Here is a 13,602-nt window from a genome sequence, read left to right as displayed (position 1 = left end):
ATAATGTACTTCTCATGAATAAAACGAGGGCAAGAGACAGCGCTGTTGCAGCTGATATGGCAGGTGGGGGATCCCCTGCTGATGTCTGCTGATGGGTCAGATGTGGGCTTTGCTGCATTAGGTCTAATGTGTGTGTGTCTTCATGTGTTTCTCCGCAGTTCAAAAGAATGCTGAACCGGGAGCTGACGCACCTGTCCGAGATGAGCCGATCTGGCAACCAGGTGTCCGAGTTCATCTCCAACACCTTCTTAGGTAACCACTGCTTGCTGTTAACGATATAGACATACATGTACAGTACATACATATGTAAACACACACACACACACACACACACATGCTAGGCAACCCTGTTCTAGATCACTCCACATGCTTGCACATCATGCGGATGCTCATCTTGTGAAACACCCACTCACCCAGGATCCTCCTTCCTATTTGCACACAAACATGTACACGTACTGTAGGAAGGCAAATGTTATCTGTAAACGCATACACATACCGTAGATACAGATCATCTTTAAAGACACCTGACTACCTTTTACATACTTCACATACTGAAACTCTCCTGACTCCTGATAAGCGTTCTCTGATCTTTTGCGATCGTTTTTGTGGTCTAGCGCTGAGCTCTGGCGACAGCAAAACAAACGGTCTCCATTTTCCGTCTTCTCGGTCTCGATCTTGCACGGTAGCCCAGCTTTTGGGGAACTGCGCTGGTAGGCGCGCTAAGCTCTTAAGTTTTTTTTCGAGTCGATAAAATGGCGACGAGAACATCGGGCGGGCGGTGCGCACATTGGAGCGCCAGGTGACTGGGGCTCGGCGGTGGGCATGGTGGGCGTTCAGCTGTCTCTACAGCAGCCCCGTGAGGTGCCACCGCCAGGGAGAGAGAGGGAGGACGCCTGGCTGCTGGAGAACAATGGCAGACTCTGAGCTGGAGATGGAGAGGGAGAGATGGATGGATGGAGGGATGCTGGTGGAGAGATGCGTAGGCGGGTAGGTGGTGGTGGAGTGAGACGAAGAGAGGGTAACACTAATGAGTGGCGGCTAAAAGAAACCAATCAGACGGACTCCCAACACTAACAACAAGTCGTGTGTCGAAAAGGCATGCCAACATGCCACGGATTGTTCTGGAGTCCACAGACGTGGAGGCATGAGAGCTGGTGTTGTTGTTTGTGGCGGTTTCAGGGAGGGGGAGAAATCCCCGCTGCATAGCTCAGAAGATGGCGGTGGGGGCTTCTGCTGCTGCTGCTGATACTGGGGTGTGTGGGGTGGGGTAGGGGGGGGGGGATCCTACTGCGGAGTTCAGGAGCGATGGAACCCCCCTCATCCCAGCTGCTGTTATGACTCATCCCCCCATCCTGTCAGTTTTCATCCTGACTAAGAAAAAGCCCCCAATCCCCCCCCCCTCCCCAAGAACACTTCCACCCCCATACATTTCTCTCATGCTTGATCATGCAGATGTGGGAACGTTCAACAAACACATGCAGCTCTCTTCACTCACTCAGTACATGTGCCCACTCAGACGCATGAGAACATCCCCATCATCCAACCAGCACAATCCAAACCCGCACAAGAAGTACACGCAGTACTTTCACACGTACGTACACACACACACACACACACACACACGGACACACCCACACGCCAGTGTTAGAGGGAGAGCTTTTAATGAGCGTGATATGCGGGAGCAGGCAGCATTGGCAGTCGTGGAAGAACCTGCCCTAATGATCAGCTATGGACCATTACAGCCTGTGCCTGGCCATTAGGGGTCAAACCTTTAGACGCGCGCCGCGCTTTGTTAAGCTTCCCTCCAGGGGTGGACGGGAGCGTGTTTGCCTGTGTACATCTGTGTGTGTGTGTGTGTGTGTGTGAGTGTGTGTGTGTGTGTGTGAGTGTGTGTGTGTGTGTGTGTGTGTGTGTGTCTGGCAGATGAACATGTGACTCAGCCCGTGCTCCTCCCCTGCGCTCACGTGTGTTGCCCACACTGTCCCTCTGGTTGGGTCGCCCAGCCCAGCTGAGAGCCAGAGCCACGGCTAATGAGATCAGAGTTGACCAGAGAGAAGCCTTCCCTCCAGCACCACAGCCTCTCGCCCCCAACACACAACAGTGTGTGTGTGTGTGTGTGTGTGTGTGTGTGTGTGTGTGCGTGCGCGCATGCTCCCCGTTCATAGCTACCTCCCCCAAAGTGTCGTAGCAGCTGGATTTCCCCTCAGCCCATACGGAGAGCACTTTAGGTGGCTTCATTATTCATGAGAGAAAAGTGCTGGTGTGGGGGAGACATGTGATGTGGGGAGAGCAAGAGACAAAAAAAAGAGGGGTGATGAAAAGGAAGAAGGAAGGTGAGAGAGCAAGAAACAGAGAGCAAGAGGGAGGGAGAGAGAGCGAGAGAGAGGGAGAGAGAGAGATAGAGAGATGGGGCTGCTGCCCCCACAAGTGCAGTGAATCATCCGCAGTGCTGTCTCTCACCAGACATGCGATGGGAACTCACACATGAATGCTCGCATCATGCCTCCACCGCCACACCGCCGCACCGGCGAAGGGGAACAGCAGGAGAGACGAGAAGGAAAAAAGAGGGAGAGAGAGGGAGAGAGGGAGAGAGGGAGAGAGGGAGAGAGGGAGAGACAGAGAGGGAGATGTTGAAACGGATGGTTTCCTCCTCTTCTATCTGGATTTGTGAGGGAGCTGTTTGGGGAGCTCCGCTAGTGCTCTGACAAAAAGACACGGGCTCTGCCCCTGCTCACGGTGTTGTGTTTCCCTCGATGAGTTGGACTAGCGTGACAGTCAGAGACAGACAAACGGAGGAGAGAGAGAGAAAAGAGAGAGACAGAGAGAAGTAGAGATTACTCCCCCTTATCACATCGCTGGCGATAATGGCATAATGAGGCGGACCTCTGAATAATGAAGAACTGAAAGCACCAGATAATGACCGTAATGAATGAACTGGCCACCCCACCGCACGTCATCGCCCTCCCGCTCCCATCTCCAGGTTGGGGATGTGACATTACTTCGCATTTTATCACTCACGATCCATTAGAGTCTGGGGAGGCTGAGCGAGAGCGAGTGCAGAGAGACAGAGAGAGAGGGGTGGGGGGTGGGGGGGGGGGGGGTCGTTATCTGCGCTGGCGCGCTGGTAATTGAATAAGGTTGCCTGCGCCGTGGCAGTCAGCAGGAACTGGGAGCCAGGCTCCTGCGCACGACTCACGCCGGGGCCCTCGGGGGGTGGAGGGGATATGAGACCAGCGAGAGATTAGAAGCGAAATTCCATCCAGCCCCCTCAAACTGGAGCAGCGGAGACACTGAGGAGACACTGAGGCGCGCCGCCGCGGGACGGAAAAGGGCCCCCGCTAAGACGGCCGTGTAGGTGTCCAGTGCTCTCCCAGGGCTGACCTTTTAAAGAGCGTGGGGTGGGGGGGGAGAAGAGAGACACAGAGAGGGGGGCAAAAGTTGGGACGGAGAGCAAGCTTTCCATTCGAATGGAGGTGGAGTGAAATAAAGCTAAAATGGAGCTCGGCCCTAATTTATTCCCCACTAGCTCTCCCCCACCTTCTTTTGTAGTCAGTGGTGCAGGTGGGACCCCTCCACCCCCATCATCCTCCCCCCACTCCCCCCTCCCCTCCCAAGCACACCTGGGCTCGCTCTGCGGGCCAGCAGCTCTCTCTACTGACGTCACTAGGGGAAAGAGGAGACCTGGCCGCCCGATTTCAAACAAAGGCCTTTTGTCTTGCCGGGGCTGCGTGACAGCTGCACAGAGGCAGGACATCGGGCAACACGATACAGGCTCCGTTTTTCTTTTCTTTTTTTTTTTCATTCGGTCTGCTTTTTTTTTCTCCTCTATCCGACATGAACGATGTAGGGCGCCGACTGTAACAGCTACGTTCAGATTTTCTTTTTTCTAACAGTGTTGCGGAACAGCAAGCATCGAAGGGGTCCGTGGGCGCTCGTTCGCTAAGACGCGGCTGTAATGCGTTTGCGATACTTAAAGCGCGCGTCGAAACATACCATGAAGCTCTCGTGGTGTAGCGAAGACGCAGGGGGACTGATCTCCTCTCTTCTCTCCCTCTCTCGCCCCTTCTCTGACGCAGACAAGCAGAACGACGTGGAGATCCCGTCGCCCACGCCGAAGGCCCGGGAGAAGAAGAAGAAGCAGCAGCTGATGACTCAGATCAGCGGTGTGAAGAAAGTGTCCCACGGACCCAGCCTCTCCAACTGCAGCGTGATCGCCCGCTTTGGAGTCAAGACGGACAAGGAGGACCTGCTTGCCAAGGTAACCCACTGACTCCAACGCCTCGGATGCAGGCTTTCGCCTCAGCTTTGGCTTCATGCCTTCATGATTTCTGAGAGGAGGTTTGCGTCATCACCTCCATCTTCACTAGAGCTTTACTGTATAACCGTGAAAGTGGGGCATGAGCAATTTGACATATACTGTACTGTAGTTTTTTATAGAATACTGTAGTTTTACAAGTTGGTATAAATCATAACTTTGACAGTTGACAGTGGAGTCCGTAGTGGATATTTGATTGATAAATTGACTGTTTCTCTCTTTCTGCTCCAGGAACTTGAAGACCTAAATAAATGGGGATTGAACATCTTCACCGTGTCAGAATACTCCCACCACCGGCCTCTCACCTGCATCATGTACGCCATTTTCCAGGTGAGTTTCAGTCCTGAGATACGGAGATACTACACAGACAGATTCCCGTATGGATCAGAGTAGAGAACTGCTCCCTTGGCCGTCTGTGACCTTTATTATTAAACGACGTGTGCGTGTGTGTGTGTGTGTGTGTGTCAGGAGAGGGATCTGCTGAAGACGTTCAAGATCCCGGCGGACACGTTTGTGGCCTACATGATGACGCTGGAGGACCATTACCATTCAGACGTGGCCTACCACAACAGCCTGCACGCCGCCGACGTGGCCCAGTCCACTCACATCCTGCTCTCCACGCCTGCGCTAGACGTAAGGGCTAACTCTCTACTCTCTCACACATGGACACACATATGGCGGCACATATGCTGCACAACAGCCTGTTGTCTCTGTCCTACTGACCTATCTGTAGTATATTTTTACACGCCCCAGTTTTTCCAATGCTGCTTTAATGTAATGGAAAACTGTTTGTCTTGCTACTTTGCTCCTATAAAGCACTATCAGTAAAGAGTAAGACAGCAAACCCAGTGGCTCGTTTTTACTCAGCCAGCACCATCCATCACATTTAACAGCAGCAGTCCCGAGTTGCCATTTTGGAGCATCAGAGTGCCTCTCTCTCCCTCTCTCCCTTTAAGGCCTGCCTCTCGGCCAGCGATTAATCATGCCTTAATTGCTGTTTGCGTAAGGCGCTTGTGCTTGGCCAGGGGGATACTAATGGTCCCTCAGGGAGGACTACAGCTTGGGATTAGTTCTCTGCTGTCTGCGGTGCATTTGTTTGGCGAGACACTGTGTTTTTAAAAGCCTCTCCTTGTTTGCGTTCCTCCCCAGGCCGTCTTCACAGACCTCGAGATCCTCGCTGCCATTTTCGCTGCTGCCATCCATGATGTGGACCATCCAGGAGTGTCCAACCAGTTCCTCATCAATACAAGTGAGTTCAGGATGCCCTCACCGTAACCTTCTCTTTATTGTGGCCAAATTCCCTGGCGTTGGATTTTAACGTCCTGGCAGAATCATGGCTGTTAGTGAGCTCACTTCCTTCTCTGTAATCATCTGCAGATTCTGAGCTGGCCCTCATGTACAATGATGAGTCGGTCCTGGAGAACCATCATCTGGCCGTGGGCTTTAAGCTGCTACAGGAGGACAATTGCGACATCTTCCAGAACCTCACCAAGAAGCAGAGGCAGTCCCTCAGGAAGATGGTCATCGACATGGTGAGCCATCCTTAGCTAGAGGCAGCATCTGCTCAGACCGATCAGATACAGCATTCTACAATCAGAGAATTCCAAGGCTGCTTATTTACATTATGCCTGTGCTCTTTTTCAGGTACTGGCCACAGACATGTCCAAGCACATGAGCTTATTGGCAGACCTGAAGACCATGGTGGAGACCAAGAAAGTGACGAGTTCTGGAGTACTGCTTCTCGACAACTACACTGACAGGATACAGGTAACCATCGCCTACTCCTCTTTATGCGTGTGTGTGTGTGTGTGTGTGTGTGTGTGTGTGTGTGTGTGTGTGTCGATGTGTTTGAGAGACCTCGACTGACATTTCTCCACCTCTGCTTACACTAATTGAACTAATTCATGTTCTGGGGAGCACTGAAGCAGCCTGAGATCATTAGAATCACTGCCTGCTGTGATGACCACAGTCTGCAACCTCTCCCTCTTACCACCTCTCATTCTTCCCTCGCTACATTTTCCATTTCCCACTGAGACTGGCACTCCAAACGACTTGATTTGCGAAACCCACTCTGAGATCAAAGCTCATCTAACGACCACTTTTACCCTTTTTCTTTTCCGCTGAATAGGTCCTGCGGAACATGGTGCACTGTGCTGACCTGAGCAACCCCACCAAGTCCCTGGAGCTGTACCGGCAGTGGACCGACCGCATCATGGACGAGTTCTTCCACCAGGGCGACCGCGAGAGGGAGCGGGGCATGGAGATCAGTCCGATGTGCGACAAGCACACGGCATCTGTGGAGAAGTCCCAGGTTAGCATACTGTAGCCTCCCATAACACCAGCCCAGTGGCAGTTGGTTCGGAACATTTAGCTTTGGTAGCTTTGTGTGGACTACAGTAATTGTGTATAAGCCGCAGGGCAGTGTTTTATACAAGTTAAAAGACCCAAAACCATATTAAGACCATATTAACTGTCCCCATGTATCAACCTCATAGCGGAAGAACTTCAGTGTATAAGCTGCGGCTAATAGTTGGGAAATTACAGTTGCTCTGGTAGCTTTTTGTGGACTATATTAGAGTGATAATGGCATTTTATTGACACTGTGCTCCCCCGTGTGTTTGCGTAGGTGGGCTTCATTGACTACATCGTCCACCCTCTGTGGGAGACGTGGGCAGACCTGGTCCACCCCGACGCACAGGACATCTTGGACACGCTGGAGGACAACAGGAACTGGTACCAGAGCATGATCCCTCAGAGCCCCTCACCCCCGTACGAGACTGACAAAGAGGGCCAGGGCGGCGGCGGCACGGGGGACAAGTTCCAGTTCGAGATGACCCTGGAGGAGGAGGACTCAGAGGGCACGGAGAAAGACGAGCAGAGTCAGGGGGATGAGGAGGAGGAGGAGGAGGAGGAGGAGGGGGAGGAAGGGGAGGAGGAGGAAAGGGAGGAGCCCATGGAACCGGCCACCACGCACATCGAGATCGTCACGCATGACGCCTCACCCGTGGACACATAGGACCTGCTCTTTACCTGTCAGGCGCTTAAACATGGCCGACACGGGTCTTTCACGTTTTCCTTTATCAAGAGGGAAGGAAATCTTGCTTAAAGGCAATGTTTTTTGAGAAGCCCAAAAGGGGGGCGTCTATTTGAGTCCCCTTTGGTGGGGGTGAGAGTCACACCCCCTCCATGCACTTGCTTTTGGAGCCAGAGATGGACAGTTTCCGTGGGAACGACCACAGAGCTCTCAGGAAAAAAATGCTGCAGACATTTTGGACCTGATTGATTGACAGGTGACTTGGGGAAAATGAAGGATCGGGGCCAACCAAATGACGTTTGTTTTCACTCAGACAAGCGTTAGACGTGTTGACACTACTGAAAGAGAGGATGTTTTTTGTACCAAGTGACTTTTTATCAAGCTAACGGGATGTCAGGAGGTAGCAAAATGAACTACTGACAAACACGTTATTTGTAAAGACAGAAACTGTTTACTTTTTTCTGTACCATTTGTCTACAGACTTTGTGTGCCTTTTTTACTATTGTCTTTTTAAGAGTCTTTTTTATTTATTGAACACACTTTAGTAAAAAATGTATGTGAAATGTTTTTGTTTTCTAAGGAAAAACAGCTTCAGAGTAGAATTGTTTTGTATTTCAGCAGAAAAAGAGAACTCTGTGTCTTCCTACGATATTAGGCAATATTAAGAATGATCCAAACATCAAACAACCGGTCAAAGTCCAATTTTTCCCATGAGACGTGCACTTTCTCTCACCTTTTTTGTTGTTTTGTCTGTGTTTTCATATGTACACAATACTTGTTTGTGTAGAGATCTGTATAATTCAGTACCTCTGTCAGCAGACATATTGCCTGTTCAAAATGAAGGCCCCAAATGTCTGATTGGTCACAAGTGTTGTGTAATGCACACACTGCCACAGTATCTATCGCCAATTGATCCAGTACCCAGTACCATGGAAAGCCTTAATCAACAAAACCACTTTGGCAGAGATCAGTTGCTGGCAGGAGGGCTGGGGAGAGGTCAGCCTAATCATGTAATCTGCACTTCAGCATCAGTCAGGCCAAAGTCATTTTCACTTCAAAGTTTTCCGCCGTTATATACTTATCCTGTTAGTCCAAAACAATAGACACATGCCTCCCTCCCTCCCTCCCCTGGTGAGATTTTATGATTCAAGTCCAGCTGCCCCCACTCAGAATCCTCTATCATCGTCCAGATGAAAGGGTTCAGAGTGAATCTTAACTGTCAGAGCAGACCTTTTGTGTGGTAAGAGGCAGCTGTCTTCACACTAAAAGGAAATTGGCTAAAAAAAAAAAAAAAAGGCCCTGGTTGCATAAGAAGGTGGGCAGCTTGAGATGTCTTATGAAAGATCTTCCAGGAAGAGAACACTTAACCCTTTCATGCACGCATTATGAAAAAAAGTGTCTAGATTTTTTTAGTATTGATTTTAGTACTCTATATGAGCCCAATATTGAAAATCAGTTGGAATTTTTTAAAAATATGCTTTTATATAGAAGTTATGTTATTGTCCACGTATGTGGACAGTGCGCAACAAAGGGGTAAAAAAGAATAAAATGTAATGACAGAAAATGTGGAAACTATGGCCCTCTACTTCCTCCATACTACCCACCCAGCCCTCTACTACCCCCATACTACCCACCCACCTCTCTACTACCTCCATACTACCCGCCCAACCCCTCTACTACCCCCATTATTGCTCACCGACCCTCACCCACCCCTCTACTACCCCCATATTACCCACCTCTACTACCACCACTACCCAACCACCCCTCTACTACATCCATACTACCCACCCCTCTACTACTAATCCACCCACACCTCTAGTACTCTCATACCCACCCCTCTACTACCCACCCAACCCTCTACTACCCCCATATTACCATACCACCTTGGCATTACCACATGTAATTAGGTAATTATTTATAAATATGTTTACCAAATGTTTGTTTCTTTGTAATTTAAAGCAATTAAAATCATATTTGAAAAAAAAAAAAAAAAAAAAGTCCTAGTTACAAAATCTAATTTTTGGCCATTTAACTCCTCTGGTGCGCAACGTCCACATACGTGGACAGTTGCTTTTTAGGGTCTACAGACTCCATTTTACATCCGATTTAATTTCTGAAAACATAGAGTTGTTCAACACACTCTCCTGTACAGCATAATATTTTTTTTTACATGATTTTTCCTTCTTGAGTACTAGCTTTTTACAGATATGCCTGGAGCATTCAGCATATGGCCATTACTGTCACTCATGTTGAATTGATGATGTCATCAAGCAGTCAATATTCCAAATATAAGATGGTACATATTGTTAATATATTGCCAAGGACCTACTAAAACTGCCCTGAAGTGGATTGGTGTATATCAACATGATACATAAGTAGAAAACAGAGTTAAAGTTACTGTCCACGCATGTGGACGTTGCGCATGAAAGGGTTAAACACCGCGTCTATGCACTGATGTAAGAAATAACGGTCACAATAGCTTCTGTTACTCACGCCATTATCATGTATTGGCCTATGCTTTCCCTGGACTAGACTGACCAAGACATTGAAATGAAACTACAGATCACACTATGCTTTAATGTAGAAATCGAAATCAAATAAATAGCCCCATCGCCTTTAATGCTAAAGAAATATTCTATTCAGTTTACATTTTTATTCTATTAGTTGACTGTTAACAAAGAGAGATCAGAGTTCAATACTGGAGTTTCCTTTTTTTTTTCATTTTTGGACCTCATTGAGGTCGTTGTCATGATTCAATCCAAATTCGATGTGGCTTTCATGCTCCATGGTACTTTAACTACCCAACTCTTAACTCACTCAAACAGAAGTAACTGAATTGTCACCGATATGTATATGTGTGTGTGTGTGTGTGTGAGAGAGAGAAAGTGTGTGTGTGTGTGTGTGTGTGTGTGAGAATGTGTGTGGACATGTACAGCACAGTGTGCATGTGTGTCTGCTTGTTTGTGCGTGCGTTCACGCACAAGACTTCACCCCATATGAATCATCAGCCCATGTATTTTTCAACTTTGTCCGGTTTGTCACTCAAGCTCACATCGGTCCTGTTGCTGTTTATAACAGTATATTTATTATTCTAGGCTGTAAATAAGAATGATGTTTCATTGTAAATCTATTTTAATTTATATGCACTTGCATTACCGGAGAGTGGTGGTGTTATATGTGTAGTGGACTCAGAGTTTGAGTCCAATTTCTTTTCCTTTTTTTTTTATTTGGTAATATATTGTTTCGTTTTATATATAAATAAATATATATATAAATATATATATATGAATATATCGCACAATGTCTGACTGCTTCGATCAGCAGCATTTAAAGGCATAAGTTACCCAGAGGCTGGAATTGCACAACGCTGGCCAAGGTAGTGGCTTCGTGCAGAGTGGCTCGGTGTTAAGCAAAGACAGAAAGCTGGAGTGCCCAGGCATTCCAGCATGTCCAAGAACGCATTTTGAATGCAGACTGCTGATAGAGTTTTGGTTGAAAACAGGTTGAAAATGAAAACGGCAATCTCCTTAAACGTACACACAGCTCCACATCAGTCAGACTGAGGGGACATATTGGCAGCATGTCACATTATTTCTAGAGCACCAATGTGAATTGATATATTACAAAAATGTGATTATCTGTAATTATTTGTGCTAATGTGAAACTATTTTTTCTGACCAAACTTGTTAGCAGTTTTGAAATTCAAATTGTCAGTATAACGTTGTTCAATCTATGTTCAATCTTTTGGTCCAAGTTGTGTCCAAACGATTAGCCCGAGTTAGCACTATCTGCATGACAGAAGGGTTTTCTATGTCTGTTAAAATCCCGCATTGTTGCAGGTGGATATTTAGTGTTTCACACAATGTATGGTATAATATTGTATATTGTGTTCAATAAAATCTGAAACTACTTTTCTATGAAGTGATTAAAAAAGAAAGCATGAATATATATCCCTCCTCTCTGGCTCTTTATTTCATGTTTTTTGGTATCAACAGCAGTGATATGGCTGATATATTTTTTCAATCGCCTCCTGGTCTTGACATACAGTATAACTCACTGACTCACTGATACTGTAACTGTAAATTAAAGATTAATTATATCTATTTATTACACCCTTAAATCTCTTTTCTGTTTCTGTATTTAAAAAATCCCTTCTTGGCCTTGAAATGGCTTAAATGTAGCTTTACACCTTCTTCCTCATTTCGGGATTGGGATCTATCTGGTCCTATCTTCTCTCCACACACTGTATACAGCAACCATGACATACAGTATATATGAATAAATATATAATAATAACTAATATTCTTTTTATTCTAAGAATACAAACATATTTTTCTAAGGCAGTATGACATCCCAAACCACCACTTTTCGTCGTAAACAATTTAGTGGAAGTTTCACAAAGCACTGTGTCATGATGAGGAAGTGCTTACTGTAAATGACCATCGTCATACACAACATGTCTTATCGTCCAATCAGAAAGAGTGATACAAATGATGCACCCTTTCAATACTTTGACACTGTCTGCCCAAATTAAGTATTTCTGTTCATTTAGCAGCCTCTGTAGACTGGGTGAACCAGACCGATCTACCAGCAATTGGATTTCGCCCAGCAACTCAGGTTGGAAACCTGCGCATTTATCTCTCCTGCTTCCATTACACATTTGCAGAGTCCAGTCACAAACGTATCCACCTGGCACACCTGGATTGTTGGTCTGATTGGTTGAAGGACTATCCAAGTATACAGAGTCATTTGAACTATGCCCATTGATCAAACCTCTTGTTTTAGAAATACTGTGCCCAGACTAATTCTCAATCTCAAAAAGATTGAGCTTGGTCTGGTGATAGCCAGGCTGCAGCTCCTGTTGCCTGGACTATATACAGTACATTGGCCTTAAATTAGACTAACACTGAATTTAAAAAGATAAATGAGACATCTGTCTTTTCATTATTAGCTCCAAAAGATGCATGCAGATAGCCTGGCTAACACCACCACATCTCAATGAGATGTGGTCTGGGAACCAACATTCAGGTTCCCGTCTTTGAGGCATGGTTTACGAAGGCCCAGAGCCGTTTATTGGGTGCTACGGATGTCTATCAAATGTGTCTGTGTGTAGTTAATAGGCTAGCCAGTTGTATCAATTAGCCTACCAGATGACATATGTAGAGCATGTTAATACTTCAAAATAACATTTGATAAATTAGCCTTACGTTTTTCAGTAGTGATACTGTAGGTGTGTAGATTTGAACAGAAGCTGGTATGGTTCTTAAAAATACAAGCTTCGGTGTGTTGCTTAGATGTTGTCATGGTCTTACTGTCCCCCCCATTCTACGATTGGTTCCCTAGCTGAGGTGAAAATGATGTCCATGGAATCCAGGCTGCCTAACAGCGTGAAATCGTGCACAATGCAGCATGGGTATGCCCAGGCTAGCATTCAGACGCATATATGTGGTATTTGTGGTATAAGGCCAATTGTGTATTATTAAAAGTGAAGAACTGGTAGTCAGTAGCTATGGAACAAAGCAGACAAGCACACACAAGACCAGTGGAGGTATGACAGGATTTGTAGCAAAGTCAGCAAGAACAATGACTACTTTGTTAGATTGTGGTTTTCAAGGACTATCACTGAAAAGAGCTTCAAGGTAAGCCAAAGGTAATGCTGAGGCTCTCCCAGATTACTTGGGGTCATGCCTGAATTGACAAAAAGATATGCGAAATCCTGTTGCTTTCTGGTGTGGTGCTTGTTGACGTCAATGAGTGTAATGTCCCAACTCATGCATGAGTGTGGAGGAAGGCGCGTCTGGGATGCCAGACACCACTGTAAAGCCTTCTGGTGGTGTTGTGGGCCTAATTCAACATAATGAAGAAAGGCGCCTCCTTGATTACTCCAGTGAAATGCTCATGATGTTGTGTTTGTTTTCTGTTTTCAAAATGTGGCGCGTTTGCGACACTTAAAAATTCACTATGGTTTACAATGGTTTTAATGAAGTTAAATGGGTTTACTATGGTACCTCATGGTGATGATCGCCATGCTCCTAACCAGAACTACTATGGTTTATGCATAGCTTGGTACCACCATGGTTCCCCCATCGCACTTCATGGTGACTGTGGTACTACTATGGTTTTACCATGGTAACTGTGTAACTATGTTTTTTTTTTTTAACAGTCGATGATTACAAAGTTGGGTTAGGAATATCCATGTGCAGCAAAATGGAACATTTCCTCTGTTATTTCTCTTTCACTGTGTCGCATGTGC

General features: G+C 46.7%; 1 protein-coding gene across 4 annotated transcripts in view; it reads left to right on the top strand.

Annotated features, from left to right (window-relative positions):
• pde4ba (phosphodiesterase 4B, cAMP-specific a) overlaps nucleotides 1-8,439 on the top strand; it is a 164,118-nt gene extending 155,679 nt beyond the window's left edge. For all 4 annotated transcript variants that reach the window (XM_062556228.1, XM_062556227.1, XM_062556229.1 and 1 more), the window contains 9 exons: nucleotides 159-252; nucleotides 4,077-4,258; nucleotides 4,547-4,645; nucleotides 4,784-4,948; nucleotides 5,465-5,564; nucleotides 5,693-5,847; nucleotides 5,960-6,082; nucleotides 6,444-6,626; nucleotides 6,942-8,439. In XM_062556228.1, coding sequence (XP_062412212.1) covers nucleotides 159-252; nucleotides 4,077-4,258; nucleotides 4,547-4,645; nucleotides 4,784-4,948; nucleotides 5,465-5,564; nucleotides 5,693-5,847; nucleotides 5,960-6,082; nucleotides 6,444-6,626; nucleotides 6,942-7,331 — 1,491 coding nt within the window. In that variant the 3' untranslated portion in view covers nucleotides 7,332-8,439. The remainder of the gene's footprint in view (nucleotides 1-158; nucleotides 253-4,076; nucleotides 4,259-4,546; nucleotides 4,646-4,783; nucleotides 4,949-5,464; nucleotides 5,565-5,692; nucleotides 5,848-5,959; nucleotides 6,083-6,443; nucleotides 6,627-6,941) is intronic.
• Nucleotides 8,440-13,602: the final 5,163 nt, after the last annotated feature.

Source organism: Sardina pilchardus, chromosome 15, assembly GCF_963854185.1.
Source record: "Sardina pilchardus chromosome 15, fSarPil1.1, whole genome shotgun sequence".
NCBI classification, from domain to species: Eukaryota; Metazoa; Chordata; class Actinopteri; order Clupeiformes; family Clupeidae; genus Sardina; species Sardina pilchardus.
This window is presented reverse-complemented; position numbering and strand designations above follow the sequence as displayed.